The sequence below is a fragment of the Oncorhynchus keta genome, chromosome 4 (assembly GCF_023373465.1).
Source record: "Oncorhynchus keta strain PuntledgeMale-10-30-2019 chromosome 4, Oket_V2, whole genome shotgun sequence".
Classification (NCBI taxonomy): Eukaryota; Metazoa; Chordata; class Actinopteri; order Salmoniformes; family Salmonidae; genus Oncorhynchus; species Oncorhynchus keta.
In genome coordinates, this window is record NC_068424.1 from 65,644,440 (window position 1) to 65,664,826 (window position 20,387).

The 20,387-nt window shown below is 42.5% G+C and overlaps 1 protein-coding gene across 3 annotated transcripts in view; it reads right to left on the minus strand.

Annotated features, from left to right (window-relative positions):
• Nucleotides 1-12,392, minus strand: part of LOC118380753 (phospholipid-transporting ATPase IA-like) — a 196,579-nt gene extending 184,187 nt beyond the window's left edge. For all 3 annotated transcript variants that reach the window (XM_052512694.1, XM_052512691.1, XM_052512699.1), the window contains exon 1: nt 12,070-12,392. In XM_052512694.1, coding sequence (XP_052368654.1) covers nt 12,070-12,118 — 49 coding nt within the window. In that variant the 5' untranslated portion in view covers nt 12,119-12,392. The remainder of the gene's footprint in view (nt 1-12,069) is intronic.
• Between the last annotated feature and the right edge of the window lie 7,995 nt (nt 12,393-20,387).

The following is a 20,387-nucleotide window of genomic DNA, read 5'->3' on the forward strand; positions in this document are numbered from 1 at the left end:
TTTACTTTTTCATCAAAATGCATTTTTTGGCAGAAATGCCTTCTCGAACATGTGAACTTTCATGTGTCATGATAAACTTTTGTGCCATCTGTAAATAAAAATACAATTTTATTAGGAGACTAGTTGGTTAAACAACAGAAAAAGACAGCGCCTTTCTGCTAGCCATGATTGGCTGAGAAAATGAGTGGGCAGGACATGCAGAGAGATGAGTTTCAACACCGGTTGAATATGGCCGGTGTCAGGAAACGTCGTCAAAAAAAGCATAATTGTATCGTTTCCAGGAGCACAGTTAGTCACCAACGCTCTGGATAAATAGCTCTGCTAGGACGAGTAAAATGCTTAAGCTTAAGATGTTTCTTATGGCATTGCACAGTAAGTGTGAACCAGAGTGACTTGACCAAACGGGCCGAGCAAGCTGTAAATACAAAACGGAAAGGAGACAGGACGTCTTATTTAATGAAAGGGGTTGCAGTCTGCTGTGAAGCTTTCATTACTGTAGACTGTTAAGAATCTAGTTACAGTTTGATATTTTAAGTTTCTAATTTTGTCAAAAAGTTGTTTTCATTGCAAGTTAAAGCTTGCTGTTAGCTAGCTGGCTGAAGTTCGATGGCTGGCTTGCTAGCTAACATTGAACCTACTAACGTAAACTCGTACATCGCCTTGGTCCGTACAATTGCCCTTATTTTAGCGCCCCCAAAACGTGATACTTCCAGATCAACTGTAATGTCAATACCATTGTAAAGCACAATTTCTCCCCTTTCCAACATAATCAATTACATGACCTAAACGCTGCCCGTCTCTGCATAATTCAAGCAGGCAATGAGCCCCGTCGGGTCTTTTTAAAAATGGCGGGTGGGGAAGCGAAACTAATGCGTGATAGTGAGACAGAGAGATGTGTGGCAAAATTGCTTTTTTTCACTCGATCTGTCCAACTTATCACCTCTAAAATGTAAATAAAACACTATAAAGAGTTTATATAAATGTGTCATTACATACCTATTTGAAGGTTTGTGTCGAATTTCAGTCGGGTGCTAAACTGATCTTAGAAATAAACAGCGGCTTTGAGAATGATGATCGCATGCAATGATGACGCAAAAAATGACTAGGTATCCCCCCTTACCCCCGTCACTGTCCATTTCTTGTTTTTAAAGGATGAGAGTAGTGCTACACCTGGTGGAGAGAGATTGTAAGACAGAAATAGTTGTATTATGCGTGCTGTACGTTACGACACGTCTCGATGTAACGGAGGGTCCGTTTTTTCAACTTTTCTCCAATACTATAGAGCCATTACCATGTCGACCAACGCTTGAATAGAAACCTAGTTCACACCCCCGATTTTGAAGTCAACACAGTCGCTACAGTCCCATTAGTTTTCTTTGTAGCCTCGTTTGAATGTTGAGGTTGCGCACATTTGTACAGAATGGGACGAGTTTACGTTATATTATGGTTAACTTTAGCTATCTATGACAATCGGTTTGTTTTGCTAGAACTCTATGGATTGGGATTATGGTTAATTGTTTAGCTGGCTAGCTAACGTTAAATGTTTAAACAAAAGACCAAGTTAAAAGCTTGCTTACAGCTAGCTAACGTTAGATGGCTTCAGGTGAAAATCCTTTTTATTGCATTGTATGAGGTTATTCTTCATATATAAACTTCAGAGGTGAATTGATGGTGAATTGAATTTTGCAAGGTTGTAATGTCTTCTGATTTTTTTGTTATTCCCTGTTTTACAGCTTTGAGGCTCAGGAGCCTGGCATTGTTGTCGCCAAGGAACTTTTGGACTCCGTTGGGATCAGGTTCCAGCTGCTGCGCAACACTGACATCCTTCCTCCCATAGATGGTCTGCCTGTACAAGCACCACCTGGACTGGGCACAGCTAGACAAACTTATCTTTGAGAAGATAAGGGAGTTTTGCAACGAAGAGGCTATGTACATCACATGCCCTGCACCAAAGTCAAGGGCAGGACAGAAACAGGCTCTCCGAATGTAGATTCCCTTGTTCATACGTGGTTCGGACTGGTCGACCGATTATGATTTTTCAACGCCGATACCGATTTTTGGAAGACCAAAAAAGCCGATGGCGATTAATCGGACAATTTTTTATTTATTTATTTGTAACAATGACAATTACAACAATACTGAATTACCACTTATTTTAACTTAATACATCAATAAAATAAATTTTGCCTCAAGTAAATAATGAATCATGTTCAATTTGGTTTAAATAATGCAAAAACAAAGTATTAGAGAAGAAAGTAAAAGTGCTATGTAAGAAAGCTAACGTTTAACCAGTTGAAGCTAGGAGGGCACTAATTCATTATTGGATTAAAAAAACGTGCCCGTTTTAAGCTCAATATTTTGTCACAAAAAGATGCTCGACTATGCATATAATTGCCAGCTTTGGAAAGAAAACACTCTGACGTTTTCAAAACTGCAAAGATATTATCTGTGGGTGCCCCTGATCTTACAGGCGAAACCAAGATGCAATCTCAAACAGGAAATGAGCAGAATTTTTGAGGCTCTGTTTTCCATTGTCTCCTTATATGGCTGTGAAAGCGCCTGCCCTTTCTATCGTTTCTCCAAGTTGTCTGCAGCATTGTGACGAATTTGTAGGCATATCATTGGAAGATTGGCCATAAGAGACTACATTTACCAGGGGTCCGCCCAGTGTCCTTTGTTGAAATTGTTGCGTAATCTCCAAGCTGCTCGCATTCATCCATGTGATTGAGACAGAGAGGAGACTTCCAGGAATGAAATATCATGAAGAGATATGTGAAAAACACCTTGAGGATTGATTCTAAACAACGTTTACCATGTTTCAGTCGATATTATGGAGTTAATGTGGAAGAAAGTTTGGCGTTTGGATGAATGAATTTGTTTTTTTTTTTTGGTAGCCAAACATGACGCGGAAAACGGACTGATTTCTCCTGCACAACTAATCTTTCAGGAAAATTGAACATTTGCTATCTAACTGAGAGTCTCCTCATTGAAAACATCTGAAGTTCTTCAAAGTTAAATGATTTATTGAATTTTTTTTCTGGTTTTTGTGAAAATGTTGCCTGCTAATGCTAACGCTAAATGCTAATGCTAAATGCTAACGCTAAATGCTAACGCTAAACGCTAAATGCTAGTTTGCTATGGTTGAGAAGCATATTTTGAAAATCTGAGATGACGGTGTTGTTAATAAAAGGCTAAGCTTGAGAGCAAATAGATTAATTTAAGTTGCGATTTTCATGAATAGTTAACGTTGCGTTATGGTAATGAGCTTGAGGCTGTATTCACGATCCCGGATCCAGGATGGCTCGACGCAAAAAGTTAAGTTCCTTGCTCAGAACATGAGAAAATATGAAAGCTGGTGGTTCCTTTTAACATGAGTCTTCAAAATTCCCAGGTAAGAAGTTTTAGGTTATAGTTATTATAGGACCATTTCTCTCTATACTATTTGTATTTCATTAACCTTTGACTATTGGATGTTCTTATAGGCACTTTAGTATTGCCAGTGTAACAGTATAGCTTCCGTCCCTCTCCTCGCTCCTCCCTGGACTCGAACCAGCAACAACGACAATTAGCGCGAGCTAACTAGCTAGCCATTTCACTTCGGTTACACGAGCCTCATCTCGGGAGTTGATAGACTTGAAGTCATAAACAGCACAATGCTTGACGCACAACGAAGATCTGCTGGCAAAACGCACAAAAGTGCTGTTTGGATGCATTTTTACACGCCTGCTTCTGCCTACCACCGCTCAGTCAGATACTTAGATACTTGTATGCTCAGTCAGATTATATGCAATGCAGGACACGCTAGATAATATCTAGTAATATCATCAACGATGTGTAGTTAACTAGTGATTATGATTGATTGTTTTTTATAAGATAGGTTTAATGCTAACTAGCAACTTACCTTGGCTTACTGCGCGTAACAGGCATTCTCGTAACTCCTTGTGGAGTGCAACGAGAGAGAGGCAGGTCGTTATTGCGTTGGACTAGTTAACTAAGGTTGCAAGATTGGATCCTCCAAGTTGACAAGGTGAAAATCTGTTGTTCAGGGGCAGAACAAGGCAGTTAACCCACCGTTCCTAGGTCGTCATTGACAATAAGAACGTGTTCTTAACTGACTTGCCTAGTTAAATAAAGTTATTTCAAAATATATAAATTAAAAATAAAATGTTGTTTTTTTTTATTCTAAAGAAAAATTGGCAAATCGGCGCCCAAAAATACCGATTTCCGATTGTTATGAAAACTTGAAATCGGCCCTAATTAACCGGCCATTCCGATTAATCAATCGATCTCTAGTTCGGACGGACCAGTCATCAGCCCTATCTCTCCTAACACGCGGCATATTCTCACGAACCTCGCCGAAGATGGTGCCTCTTCCTGTTCGGGCGGTGCTCGGCGGTCGTCGCCGCCGGCCTATTAGCTGCCATCGATTCCCTTTCTGTTTGTTTTGGGTCATTGGGTAATTGGGTACACCTGTTTTGTATTAGGGTTTGTTTGTAGGGTATTTAACCTGTTAATCCTACCCCCTACTTTTTCGAACATTCTGTTAAAAATCGCGCAACATTTCAGCGCCCTGCTACTCATGCCAGGAATATAGTATATGCATATGATTAGTATGTGTGGATAGAAAACACTCAGACGTTTATAAAACTGGTTAAATCACGGCTGTGACTATAACAGAACGTGCGATTCATCGAAAAGCGCAGGAAAATCTGATCACTGAAAATGGAAATATATATCCATGCGCGACTTGAACCCATTGATAAAGGTGAACCACATTTAATGGGGCTGAGGTTGCAATACCTACAGCTTCCACACGTTGTCTAGAGTCTCGTCATTTGCCTAGGCTTTGTTTCTTGGTCAAACAGACGCAAGGCAACGCGTTTCCTCCGGTCTCCGACAGGATATTTTGGTTGAGAATTACCCGGACATTTTTTCCAGACGGACAGCTAAAGAATATACTTCGCATCGTGATCAATTTGATCACTTATTAACGTTTAATAATACCTAAAGTTGCATTCCAAAAGTATTTCGAAGTGTTTTGTGAAAGTTTATCGTCGACTTTTTTTTTATTTAAAAAAATGACGTTACAAGACGCTATTTTTTTCCGTTTATCACACAGTCTTCATAGATCGATATCTAGGCTATATATGGACCGATTTAATCGAAAAAAAGACCCAGTGATTATGGGACATCTAGGAGTGCCAACAAAGAAGATGGTCAAAGGTAATGAATGTTTTATATTTTATTTGTGCGGTTTGTGTAGCGACGACTATGCTAATTATTTTGTGTACGTCCCCTGCGGGTCTTTTGGGGTGTTACATGCTATCAGATAATAGCTTCTCATGCTTTCGCCGAAAAGCATTTTAAAAATCTGACTTGTTGCCTGGATTCACAACGAGTGTAGCTTTAATTCAATACACTGCATGTGTATTTTAATGAACGTTTGAGTTTTAACTAGTACTATTAGCATTTAGCGTAGCACATTTGCATTTCCAGATGTCTAGATGGGACGCCTGCGTGCCAGGTAGGACCAAGAGGTTAAGGGCACTAGGCCCGCTGGGTATTTGTGCGGGCTTGTTTTTGTTACTCTGTGTTTGATGGTGTGAGTTATTCGTGTACTTATTCTCCGGACTATTTTGTCCTGTTGTTTGGACTGGCAACTTATATACGCCCGGTGTGTTGGCGTGACTGTTTTGTTGCGCTGGGGAATACATTTGAAAGAAAGACTGAACCCTGCTCTCTGCGCCTGATTCCACCCACCACTCCTAGTTGATCGTAACACATATGTTGCTGCAACTATTTTTTATTCTACTGCTCAGCAACTCTACCCCACGCTCAAGGTCCTAAACAATATCATAACCGCCATCGATAAAAGACAATACTGTGCAGCAGTCTTCATCGACTCTAGTCAATCACCGCATTCTTATCGGCAGACTCAACAGCCTTGGTTTCTCAAATGACTGCCTCTCCTGGTTCACCAACTACTTCTCAGGTAGAGTTCAGTGTGTCAAATCGGAGGGTCTGTGGTCCGGACCTCTGGCAGTCTATGGTGGTGCCACGGGGTTCACTTCTCGAACCAACTCTTTTCTCTGTATACATCAATGATGTCGTTCTTGCTGCTGGTGATTCCCTGATCCACCTCTACGCAGACGACACCATTCTGTGTACTTCCGGCCCTTCTTTGGACACGGAAGTTAACAAAACTCCAGACGAGCTTCAATGCCTCTCCAACTACTCTTAAATGCAAGTAAAACTAAATGCATGCTCTTCAACGATCGCTGCCCATACCTGCCCGCCCGTCCAGCATCACTAATCTGGACGGTTCTGACTTAGAATATGCAGACAACTACAAATACCTAGGTGTCTGGTTAGACTGTAAACTCTCCTTCCAGACTCACATTAAACATCTCCAATCCAAAATTAAATCTAGAATCGGCTTCCTATTTCGCAACAAAGCATCCTTCACTCATGCTGCCAAACATGCCCTCGTAAAACTGACTATCCTACCGATCCTTGACTTCGACGATGTCATTTACAAAATAGCTTCCAACACTCTACTCAGCAAATTGGATGCAGTCTATCACAGTGCCATCCGTTTTGTCACCAAAGCCCCATATACTACCCACCAATGCAAACTGTATGCTCTCGTTGGCTGACCCTCGCTTCATATTCGTTGCCAAACCCACTGGCTCCAGGTCATCTATAAGTCTTTGCTAGTCCCGCCTTAGCCCACTGGTCACCATATCAGCACCCACTCGTAGCACGCGCTCCAGCAGGTATATTTCACTGGTCACCCCTAAAGCAAACTCCTCCTTTGGCCACTTTTCCTTCCAGTTCTCTGCTGCCAATGACTGGAACGAATTGCAAAAATAACAAGCTGGAGACTCGTATCTCCCTCACTATCTTTAAGCATTAGCTGTCAGAGCAGCTTACAGAGCATTGCACCTGTACATAGCTCATCTGTAAATAGCCACCGAACTACCTCATCCCATATTGTTTTTTGTGGGGTTTTTTGCTGCTTTGCACCCCAGTATCTCTACTTGCACATGAATCTTCTGCACATCTATCACTCCAGTGTTGAATTGCTAAATTGTAATTATTTCACCACGTTGGCCTATTTATTGTCTTACTTCCCTAATCTTACTACATTTTCACACACTGTATATATATTTTCTATTGTGTTATTGACTGCATGTTTGTTTATCCCATGTGTAACCCTGTTGTGTGTCACACTTCTTTGCTTTATCTTGGCCAGGTCGCAGTTGTAAATGAGAACTTGTTCTCAACTGGCCTACCTGGTTAAATAAATGTGAAATAAATCAACTTAAAAAATAAGTAAGCATTTTACAGTGTATTCGGCACATGCAATTTTTGGGGGATAACTCATTATTAGAAAAAGCTACAGGGGGAGAGTGCGCAGGAGAGGGGGAGAGCACGAGAGCGAGAAGGGGAGAGAGCGAGAAGGGGAGAGTGCGAGAGAGAGCAAGAAGGGAAGAGAGAGAAGGGGAGAGAGAGAAGGGGAGAGAGCGAGAGAGCGAGAGAGAAGGGGAGAGAGAGAAGGGGAGAGAGCGAGAGAGCGAGAGAGAAGGGGAGAGAGCGAGAGAGAAGGGGAGAGAGCGAGAGAGAAGGGGAGAGAGCGAGAGAAGGGGAGAGAGCGAGAGAAGGGGAGAGAAGGGGAGAGAGCGAGAGAGAGAGAGAGAGAAGGGGAGAGAGCGAGAGAGAGAGAGAGAGAGAGAGAAGGGGAGAGAGCGAGAGAGAGAGAGAGAAGGGGAGAGAGCGAGAGAGAGAGAGAAGGGGAGAGAGCGAGAGAGAGAGAGAGAGAGAAGGGGAGAGAGCGAGAGAGAGAGAGAGAGAGAGAGAGAGAAGGGGAGAGAGCGAGAGAGAGAAAGGGAGAGAGCGAGAGAGAAAGAGAAGAGAGCGAGAGAGAGAGAGAAAGAGAAGAGAGCGAGAGAGAGAGAGAAAGAGAAGAGAGCGAGAGAAAGAGAAGAGAGCGAGAGAGAGAGAGAAAGAGAAGAGAGCGAGAGAAAGAGAAGAGAGCGAGAGAGAGAGAAGAGAGCGAGAGAGAGAGAGAAAGAGAAGAGAGCGAGAGAGAGAGAGAAAGAGAAGAGAGCGAGAGAGAGAGAGAAGAGAGCGAGAGAGAGAGAGAGAGAGAGAAGGGGAAGAGAGCGAGAGAGAGAGAGAAAGAGAAGAGAGCGAGAGAGAGAGAGAAAGAGAAGAGAGCGAGTGAGAGAGAAGAGAGCGAGAGAGAGAGAGAAAGAGAAGAGAGAGAGAGAGAGAGAGAGAGAAAGAGAAGAGAGCGAGAGAAAGAGAAGAGAGCGAGAGAGAGAGAAGAGAGCGAGAGAGAGAGAGAAAGAGAAGAGAGCGAGAGAGAGAGAGAAAGAGAAGAGAGCGAGAGAGAGAAAGAGAAGAGAGCGAGAGAGAGAGAGAGAGAGAGAAGGGGAAGAGAGCGAGAGAGAGAGAGAAAGAGAAGAGAGCGAGAGAGAGAGAGAAAGAGAAGAGAGCGAGTGAGAGAGAGAAAGAGAAGAGAGCGAGAGAGAGAGAGAAAGAGAAGAGAGCGAGAGAGAGAGAGAAAGAGAAGAGAGCGAGAGAGAGAGAGAAAGAGAAGAGAGCGAGAGAGAGAGAGAGAAGAGAGCGAGAGAGAGAGAGAAAGAGAAGAGAGCGAGAGAGAAAGAGAAGAGAGAAAGAGAGAGAGAAAGAGAGCGAGCGAGCGAGAGAGAAAGAAGAGAGCGAGAGCGAGAGAGAGAGCGAGAGAGAAAGAGAAGAGAGCGAGAGAGAAAGAGAAGGGGAGAGAGCGAGAGAGAGAGCGAGAGCGAGAAGGGGAGAGATCGAGAGAAGGGGGTAGAGCGAGAGAGAAGGTGGTAGAGCGAGAGAGAAGGTGGTAGAGCGAGAGAGAAGGTGGTAGAGCGAGAGAGAAGGTGGTAGAGCGAGAGAGAAGGTGGTAGAGCGAGAGAGAAGGTGGTAGAGCGAGAGAGAAGGTGGTAGAGCGAGAGAGAAGGTGGTAGAGCGAGAGAGAAGGTGGTAGAGCGAGAGAGAAGGGGGTAGAGCGAGAGAGAAGGGGGTAGAGCGAGAGAGAAGGGGGTAGAGCGAGAGAGAAGGGGGTAGAGCGAGAGAGAAGGGGGTAGAGCGAGAGAGAAGGGGTAAGAGCGAGAGAGAAGGGGGTAGAGCGAGAGAGAAGGGGGTAGAGCGAGAGAGAAGGGGGTAGAGCGAGAGAGAAGAAGGGGGGGGGTAGAGCGAGAGAGAAGGGGGTAGAGCGAGAGAGAAGGGGGTAGAGCGAGAGAGAAGGGGGTAGAGCGAGAGAGAGGGGGTAGAGAGAGAGGGGGTAGAGCGAGAGAGAAGGGGGTAGACTCTGTTAAGTGTGTTCCTTGTGAATAATATTTGTGTTAGAACAAAGCAGAATGGTGGAGGATTAGGTATTTATGTGAATGGGCAGAACAGACACACAAGCACTAAGCTCTTGATGTGACCAATGTGATTCTCTCTGGGCTAGTTTACCTGGCCAGCTGGGGTCCGGGCTACTTTGCCTGGCCAGGTGGGGTCCGGGGTGGAGGTGGGGTCTGGGTTTCTTTACCTGGCCAGGTTGGGTCTGGGCTACTTTATCTGGCCAGGTGGGGGCTGGGCTGGGGTCTGTATGTGGTGATTGTAGACAAGCAGGTGAAACAGGTCATTCAACAAAAAAGAGGATGGTGGTTGCTGACATCTGTCAATTAAGACTTTTTGAACCCATTCCATCTGGGGGATATCCCTCAACAGCAATCATCGCTCCTTTCAAAAGGATCTCATCTGAGCTTATAGCACACACACACCTCCTCGTAAGAGATGTGGACAATTCACAGCGCACACCGAACCCATCGTTGAAAGTCCTGGGTGCCATTACCTGTCAATGCCTTGCCTGGTTCTGTACATGTGTAGATGGCCTCTCATATCACCCAGGCCCCAGTCTACACACAGTTCTCAGATAAGGCCGTTTTAGCAACATGGCCTGGGCCCAGTGAGGGCAGCGCGAGCCGTGACGTCTGATGTCCCCACAGCGGAGGGAAGCCAAGCAGCACGTGGTGGAGAGACTGGGGAGTGTGATGTCGCACAGAGAAGCTGACAGACAGGCCACGGGTGGATTAGGTGGTAAGCCTGGCAGAGGGCTGCCCTTTCTAGATGGAAACAGGGCCCTGATGTACTGCAGTGATAAAATAAAATAAATCACAACAGGAAGGGAGGGGATGCAATGAGAACAGGAGTATGGGGGCAGGATATGCAGCAAAATAACAAGTTGAGAGAGAGAAAAAAATAAGTACTTGCTGGGACAGGATAGGTCACGACCGACTTGTCAGACAGGGCAGGCCCTAATCGATTCCAATGTTCAGAAAAGTGCTTCCACAGAAAAATGGGATACTTTTTCTTTAGATAAGTGGGTGTGGCATAAGGCCCAGACAGCTTCACAGCCAAGTAGAAAGGGAAACGTTTGCTCTTTGTAACTGGAAAAAAAATAAATGGAGGGCAGTAGTGAGGGTGGGGTTGTGGTGGTGACAGGCCTTGCATAATTTATGTTCTCACTCTTGTGACTGCAGCTGCAGTCAGTCTTCTTCGGAATCTATGCTTTCGTTTAATTATTTAGAGTCCTACCTACCAATACAATGCATTGAAACTCATCTCACTCTCCTTTGAAAGGCCAGGCTCCTTCGATTGAACACAATGGAATGATCACCCCTGGCTTCAGTTGCATTGGGAGTAATTCAGACCTTTCACTTTCACAGGCCTCATAATCATCTAGAACAGATGACACAGAAAAAAGCAGTCCCAGTTATGCTAGGCAGCTTCTATTGTCATAAGATATGTGTTGGCTTGGGGAAGGCTCATGGCACTTCAAGGATTTGGTCTCTCAGGTTTATAATAGGCTCATTAGGCTGAAGTGCAACGATGTCAATTTCCCTTAGGCTTACAGGCATTTTTAATAAAGTAACATAAGGTGAGGTAGGCTATTTGTTCAAAGTTCTTTCCTAATGCTTGTTTAATAACACCCACTAAACAAGCAATCCAACTGCCTTGGTGGGAGTGCCTAGAAGACGATAGGTAGCCACATCCTCTGCTATAACAGCTTTACTATGCTTTTGCTGTGGAATAGTTGTAGTGAAATATACTCTATTCAAAATGGTCTGAGCTCAACATGTCTAGATGTCATGTACAGTGCAGCTGTGATGTACTGAGGAAGACAACACAAAAATAAAAATCAATAAAACGTTCACTCAAATTTAGATCACTTTCCATGGTAGATTTTTTTTTTTTTAACACTTCCATTTCACAGAACACTTGGTCCTTCAAAGCAGCTGGAGATCCGGATATACCATTTGGGGCATGGTATTTCATCCAGAGTGCAGACAAATGGAAACAGCGATCGATACAAATCAAACCGACTGCAACTTGCCTCGAGCATATGTCTAAACTTTCAACACCATAGCCAGAGTAAGCCACGGCCCCGCCTTTGTCAACACAAGTATAGGGATCTTCAGCTACAAATAAGTAAAATGTCTACAAATAGCAATACGCTGTTTCTATACTATACACACAGTGGTATTCTATTTTCAGGGACTTGGATAATCTTGAGTCATTAGTAAACTAAACAGATATCCCATCATTGAGGATGCAATCTAGCTTCACATTTTCTTATGATAGGTGTATCATATTTTCATTGTAACGTTCGTGGAGATGAGGAGGAATTGCATGTGATTGAAAAGGTGTATTTATGCATCAGTTTTCGAACCGCAGTGGTGGTTACGATGCAGAAAATTGCCTGTCGGTCATAATACTAGTCACCGGACACTATAATATTCTGCTGTATGATATCTGCATGCATACTTGCTATAAAGCTACCTAAGTAGCTAGAATAGGTCAAGTTTAGCCAACTAACGTTAGCGAACTGGATAATAATAGCTAGCTAACGTTGGCTGCTGTAATTTAACTAGCCAACACGGGCGCCCTGAACATAACCACACATAACGATATCAATCTCACAGGGGCATATCGTGGAAATTAACTTGTAATTAACCCAACCGGCTACGTGCATGTCTAGCTACTCACCCTCCACTCGGGAGCGAAGATCAGACATCGTTTTCTGCACGGGCGGCATCTCTCCACAGAGCTCGAGCGATGGCACCTGTCAAACGCGGCTTTGCTCCCGCCGGTTTGCTGCCTCTTTTCACCCGTCTAGTGATTCAAGGCCAGTCTACATTCAACGGGGGAAAAAATCTCTCATACAGACGGTAAACGTATCTTCAAATGCTGACGAATAACGACAAACAATGTACTCGCGACTTCGTGGGTCCCCCCTGCATATCTTTACACATTGGATTGATGAAGAAAGACGTTGACATATACAAAACGAGGATGAACTGAAATGAGGATGAGGATGATGCCGCTTCACAATATGGACGGTACCATCTCAAATGCAGGGAGGGGAAACCGATTGCTAAATTCAATATTTCTGCCTGGCTCACATCAAATCAACAAAGAGATCATTCAAATTCTATTGCAAAATAAAATTTAGATATGCAGATTCACAGTTAGTTTAGACTATATCGATAAGATGTAAAAATACAGAAATAATTGGTAAGGAGTATTACCCAACATGGCGGATGCATTAGCGACTCCTGTGGAGATTCGCGACTGCGGTTTAGTCATGAAGGGGGAAGTAAATGACAGTTCGCTATTTATGAGTCTCTGCCTGAAGCAGTCACCACTGTGCGATTTGCTGAGTTTATAATTATTTTAGGATATTAAACCCCAAAACAATTCATTTCTTTTTTTGTTGAGAATAAGTTGTGTGTTTACTTGTGGTTTAGGCTGAAATCCCTGAAATTTGTTTTCCTGTAGGCTGTTAGCCAAATTAAAAGCCAACTGTATTTATTTGTTATGTGAAATGTATTTTGTCGTCCAGAAGTTTATTTAAAATAATGTTGTAAAACATGAATGGCTACCATATAATCCTCAAACAGATTAAATTAAGCTTTATCAACCCAACACTTGAAAAGGGTATGTCATTTAAGACAAACAATCAACTGTGAACCTTTAGCCTAACTGATGGCTTTCCAGTTGTCTGTATACAGATCTCCCTAATTCATTGTACATAATGAATACAACATGTTGTGAAAATGGTTACAAGGCTTTTTACTGACAGAGAAGATGTTTGTAAAGAAAATTATATACAGTTGAAGTCAGAAGTTTACATACACCTTAGCAAAATACATTCAAACTCAGTTTTCACAATTCTTGACATTAAATCATAGTAAGTTCAGTTAGAATCACCACTTTATTTTAAGAATGTGAAATGTCAGAATAGTAGAGATAATTTATTAGAGAGATTTATTTAAGCTTTTATTTCTTTCATCACATTCCCAAGTGAGTCAGAAGTTTACATACACTCAATTAGTATTTGGTAGCATTGCCTTTAAATTGTTTAACTTGGGTCAAATGTTCCAGGTAGCCTTCCACAAGCTTCCCACAATAAGTTGGGTGAATTTTGGCCCATTCCTCCTGACAGAGCTGGTGTAACTGAATCAGGTTTGTCAGCCTCCTTGCTCACACACACTTTTTCTGTTCTGCCCACACATTTTCTATGGGATTGAGGTCATAATGCCATCTATTTCAAGCAGTGCACCAGTACCTCCTGCAGCAAAGCACCCCCACAACATGATGCTGCCACCCCGGTACTTCACAGTTGGGATGATGTTCTTCGGCTTGCAAGCCTCCCCTTTTTTCCTCCAAACATAACGATGGTCATTATGGTCAAACAGTTATATTTTTGTTTCATCAGACCAGAGCATATTTCTCAAAAAAGTATGATCTTTGTCCCCATGTGCAGTTGCAAACCTTAGTCTGGCTTTTTTATGGTGGTTTTGGAGCAGTGGCTTCTTCCTTGCTGAGCAACCTTTCAGGTTATGTCGATATAGGACTCGTTTTACTGTGGATATAGATACTTTGTACCTGTTTCCTCCGGCATCTTCACAAGGCTTCTTTGCTGTTGTTCTGGGATTGATTTGCACTTTTCGCACTAAAGTACATTCATCTCTAGGAGACGGAACGTGTCTCCTTCCTGAGCGGTAGGAAGGCTGTGTGGTCCCATGGTGTTTATACTTGCGTACTATTGTTTGTACAGATGAATGTGGCTTCAGGCATTTGGAAATTGCTCCCAAGGATGAAACAGACTTCTGAGGTCTTGGCTGATTTCTTTTGATTTTCCCATGATGTCGAGCAAAGAGGCACTGAGTTTGAAAGTAGGCCTTGAAATACATCCACAGGTACACCTCCAATTGACTCAACTGATGTCAATTAGCCTATCAGAAGCTTCTAAAGTCATGACATCATTTTCTGGAATTTTCCAAGCTGTTTAAAGGCACAGTCAACTTAGTGGATGTAAACTTCTGACCCACTGGAATTGTGATACAGTGAATTATAAGTGAAATAATCTGTCTGTTAACAATTTTTGGAAAAATGACTTGTGTCGTGCATGAAGTAGATGTCCGAACCGAAACTATAGTTTGTTAACAAGAATATTGTGGAGTGGTTGAAAAACAAGTTTTAATGACTTCAACCTAAGTGTATGTAAACTTCCGACTTCAACTGTACATGTCAGCTGGTGGGGTTTTTTCTGTGTCATTTTACTCAGACAGAGTTTGCAGCATGACCAGCCACACCAAAGAAATTAGTTCTAGTAGTATCAGTAGCAATCTTAATATGATATTATTGTCTAGAGAGATGCTTAGCAGACAGTCTAATCCAGGGTGATTTACATAGCCATCAGTGGAGGCTTGTGGTAGTAGCTATAGGAGGACGGGTTCATTCATTGTATTGGCTGGGATGGAATAAATGGAACTGACTCAAACGTGGTTTCCATATGTTTGATGTGTTTGACACCTTTCTATTTATTCCATTCCAGCCATTACAATGAGCCCTACCTCCTATGGCTCCTCCCACCAGCCTCCTCTGACATTCATAGAACTTATTGTGAACCTGGCTGCTTGATCAATATTTGTGGCTGGACACAACTGAGGTCTGTGGCTTCCCCTCTAAGATAAATCAACATATACTAGTCTGTCAGTCTGGATTGTATTCACATTCAACTTTTATAGAATAGAATAGAATAGAATAGAATAGAATAGAATAGAATAACTTTATTTTTCCCAGAGGGAATGCCAGTATGGTCAGGATTGTAGGTTTGATTCCTGCTGGGGCCAAGGATATGAAAATGTATTCGCGCACTACTGCAAGTTGCTTTGGATAAACACATCTGCTAAAATGCAATATATTGTTTATTATGCCATAGTATAAATCTTTGTTTCTTTTCAAATTACATGAAATTATTGATTTGTGATAATTCAAAGAGATAGTAGTACCAGATACACCTATGACATACAACTTGCCTCCTGCTCCTGTCAACCCACTGATCTATGAGAACTATGTTTGGAAAGTAGAAGATACATTCAAGCAGACCAGCATATCTATGGAGGTGTGAGAAACGCTGAAAGTGTGAGAAGTATTACATCTACAAGAACACAATGTTATTCATGTTTAATGCATGTTAAAGATATATATATATATATATATATATATATATATATATATATATATATATATATATATATATATATATACATATTTGAATAGATTATGGATATGATGATGACATATTCAAAGAGAACTAGAAAAACCACACCCACAGTTGGATATATATCTCTTGCAAAGATTTCATTTTTCTCTCTCCACCTAATTGAACATCCGCATGCCACCACAGGGGTTTTGGTTCTATGGCTCCTAAGGTTGCTTAGCAACAGTGAAAAGAAGCCTGCCCCTTTGATTGTGTGCGTGGTGTTTTTTGTTATTGCATATCATTCTAAAAAAATGACAACCCACCCCTCTACATGCCTTGCCCCTGTCAAAGCAGTTTGAATTGTCATGAAACCCTGCATGTTTTGGGTTTTGTTCAGTTCTGCTATAATGATCACAATGGCTGCCATTGTTCGACCGAATTGACATGTGGGACAATATAAGCTACATCCAACATGTTAATAAAACATTTTAGGAAAGAGCTTTAACAACTCTAATTACACCATTGATTGGACTGGATAGTTGTATATCGACTAAACATGACAGCATTGTAAGGGGAATTGAGCAACTGAATTGTCTGAATTGCCTTCATGCGTTGGATTCAATCCTTTTCATCTGCACAATAAATGATGTAACGCACCTCTTAACTGTTATGATTGCACAGATCTTATTTAATGCCCCTTAGAAGAGCATACTGCAAATGTAACTTGAGCAGGTTATTTCTTTAATAAAGCATGCGCTGCTCATCAAATATAATTTCCCCTCACGGCTCTGGCAATAGCAGAGATACAATTCAGAAGCAAGGAAGGAGCACCAACTGAAATGGTTCACTACATTTACATTTAGACTGAGTAGCCTATCTTGCAATATGGCTTAAAGAGCGGTAGGCCTATTGATAGAGATGAACACCATAAAACGCTGGAGCCACTCTATACAAAACTCACGTCCTTACCATAAAGTAACTAATTTAATTTGTTAATAGCTTATGTCATTTGATTTAAGATGACAGGTACTTCCGGTTTTCCATCTGAGAAATGGTCATTTAGATAAACACAGTTACCATGAAGCAGGAAGTTCAATCTAATGCACCATCCTCTCGTTGTAGGAGTCGTGAGGCCATTTGACCGGGTCGACCACAGTCTTTCATGGACATAGCTTGTTTGATTTGATTTGATTATGTTGGCATTACTGCCCACTCTTGTTGTAATGGGACCTGCAATTATCTTTGCCTCTCTCTACAGTCAAAGGTCTTGGGTCTGAGAAACCGGCAGCACTGCTACTGACCACAGGCTAGGACTGTGCAGCATAAGTCTGACCACACAGAGAGATGTGTGTGTGTGTGTGTGTGTGTGTGTGTGTGTGTGTGTGTGTGTGTGTGTGTGTGTGTGTGTGTGTGTGTGTGTGTGTGTGTGTGTGTGTGTGTGTGTGTGTGTGTGTGTGGCTTTCTCCATAATCAGATAAGAGCCCAGTAAATGCCGACCACTGAGCTGAACTAATGTAACAGAGTCAAGGACAGATGATCTTAATAAAGATGTGAATACCAAGAGGACCTTCGCCTCTCCTGAGTCCATACAGAAGTTGCAGCGATGGGACAAGACTTTAACTACCAATTGGATATCACAAAATTGTGTAAAAAAAAAATATATTTGTCATCTTAATAAATGTCTACTAAAACATGGTGCATGCTAGCCTAAGTACCAGTCTGTTTGGCATGACAATGAGCTGCCATACTAGCCTAGTATCAATCTGTTTGGCATGACAATGAGATGCCATGCTAGCCTAAGTACCAGTCTGTCAACTACAGATCCGGGTTCGATCCCAGCCTGTGTCGCATCCGGCCGAGACCGGGAGATCCATGAGGCAGCTGCCCAATTGGCCCAGCATCGTCCGGGTTGGGGGAGGGTTTGGCCGGACGGGATGTCCTTGTCCCATCGCGCTCTAGCGACTCCCTGTGACAGGCCAGACACATGCACGCTGACTTCGGTCTCCAGCTGTACAGTGTTTCCTCCGACACATTGGTGCGGCTGGCTTCCGGGTTAAGCGAGCAGTGTGTCAAGAAGCAGTGCTGCTTGACGGGGTCGTGTTTCGGAGGACGCATGGCTCTCGACCTTCGACTCTCCTGAGTCCGTATGGGAGTTGCAGTGATGGGACAAAACTGTAACTATCAATTGGATATCACAAAATTGGAGAGAAAAAATATATATATATATTTGGCATCTTTGTCTCTTTCTGATTATTAGTATGGCCGTCTCTCAACGAGATGTACTTCTCTCACTCTTTCCTGTTCAGTGGGTTGGAACGATTTGCTAATGGGGGGAGATTGATCCCTCGTTCAGCCCCAGGGAGTGAGCTGAGCCAGGCTCATAGATACAGGCATTAGTCCTTGTCTCTCTAGCCCTTTGGGAGGTAATGGGCCAGCCTGTTATTTCACTGCAAATTTAATTCCAGTCTGCCCTCTGGTGGATGTTGTTCTATTATACTTGGGGGATGGATCAGGTTGATTGCCATGTAAAGGGAACCTTTGAGTGAGCGCAAAGACTTTGACTCTTAACAGCTAAAATATAATATAATAGAATGGAGTAGAATGGAATTGAATTGATACATTTTTTTAAAAATAAACTCATTTGTGAAGGGCTTATTCTTGATCACAGTCTCTCACTTCGATGCACTCTGTTTAATATTGAGCATATTTGGTTAATTGAATCACACAAAGTATTTGCTTTTCTGAATCTGATCAAACCAGCGTTGTGTTCATCAGGGCACACAATGATTAAAAATGTTTCTTATTGGAGTCTAGATAGTCCGGCCTTGTTTCAGTCCATTTTCTTCCATTTGGTGCCAAATGAACACGGCCCAGATAAAATGGCAGATGTTTTTTACTGAAGTCAATGACATAACAATGAATGTACAGTTTTTCAGGGTTCTCTATCGTGTGATGTTTTGTTTTTACATGATTCTCTTTACTGATCACGAGCCTACTCTTTGATGCCTTGGGTGTGGGAGGAGGTGCAGTCTAACATTGTGTTGTGATACGTTTGATAAGCCAATAGCTAATCCCAGAACCATCTGTCATGAGAGACTAGCCAATAGCATGAAATGTGGGGATGAAAGCAGGGTGCTGATAGGTTAAGGGAAGGTCCCCTTTGAGTCCCAGTTGCTATGTCGGACACAAATATGACATTTAGAGGGAAAGACACTGCCCTTAACCATAGAAGACCTATTGGGTGTTCAAAAGGTCATTCCCTACCCACTTTTATTGACATGGCTTGAAGTTTGTTGATTTTACATATAATTCATGTTAGTTGACTACTCAATCAAATATTGGCTAGTTGTTGAACTGACCTCTGTGCACAGTGGGTGCATGGATAATCTCAGCTGCTTGCGGTAACTAGTCTTACAGACACTATTACTACAACAGCTTCACCACAGGGGGTATTGGCGTTGACTGTCCAATGTACCCTGTGCACTTACTAATCCACGAGAGACACACTGTTCTGTTCTTGTCACCTTCTCACACTAGCTTCTCACCACTGTCCATTTGGCCCTAGCAGTAACATGAAATAACCCATTACAGACTAAACTAAATCTCTATAGCAGCTTTAAAGGGGCAATCAGCAGAAGCTACATTCATTTTTGGACTCAGAAATAAATTATATGTACCTATTGATTCTTGAAAAATAGAACTTATAAATGCCTCATGAGCTTAGTTTAACTGTCATACCAGAACCCAAAATATAAACTTGTTTACTCCAATGTTTGTAAACAAAGTAAATGTCAACAAACAATGTAGCCTCAGTACATGGTTGAAACTATAATTTAGATAACATGGATGGTGATTCCTTGCAAATTCTGTCTATGAATTTGAGAGTGGTAACATTTCTCCAGCCCCATCCCTCAGCTTTTACCAAAACAGAGAAAATGCTTTGTTATTGTTTCTACTGCTGATTGCCACTTTAATGTTCTCATATCATCAACAAATCTATGAGAGTAATAGAGAGTCGTCTCAGATCAATAGGAGTTGGCACCACAGCTGATCTCATAGTACTAGGCCTCTGAGGCACCAGTAAGAGCCATCCCACTTCCCCCTGATCTGTCTCATCGGCACATGCGACGACATGGACAGCTGGGTACAGGGATGCGGGGTCAGGGCCCATCTTCCCTCAGAGGCTGACCTGGGCCACTCAAACAAAGTGGTCTTGTCACGGCTCTAGCTAAAGTACCAAAGTACCATATTTGCACAAAGACACTTCAACACCTGTGACACAATAAATGTCTGAGGCAGTATCTTTATGTCTGAGGCAGTATCTTTATGTCTGAGGCAGTATCTTTATGTCTGAGGCAGTATCTTTATGTCTGAGGCAGATTCTTTATGTCTGAGGCAGTATCTTTATGTCTGAGGCAGTATCTTTATGTCTGAGGCAGTATCTTTATGTCTGATGCAGTATCTTTATGTCTGAGGCAGTATCTTTATGTCTGAGGCAGTATCTTTATGTCTGAGGCAGTATCTTTATGTCTGAGGCAGTATCTTTATGTCTGAGGCAGTATCTTTGTCTGATGCAGTATCTTTATGTCTGATGCAGTATCTTTATGTCTGAGGCAGTATCTTTATGTCTGAGGCAAGGTGTTTCTGCAGACACACCGTGGTATTGTGTGGCCGTGATACATTATATGGTCTGGTCCACTACTGTCGGGTGAGGTGTGTTTGATGAACACCTTTCCCTGACGCCGGCTCTACGATGGGTGTAACAGCAGCCTTGCTTTCCCCCAGAGTTCAAAGGGAGGGAAATGTACACCAA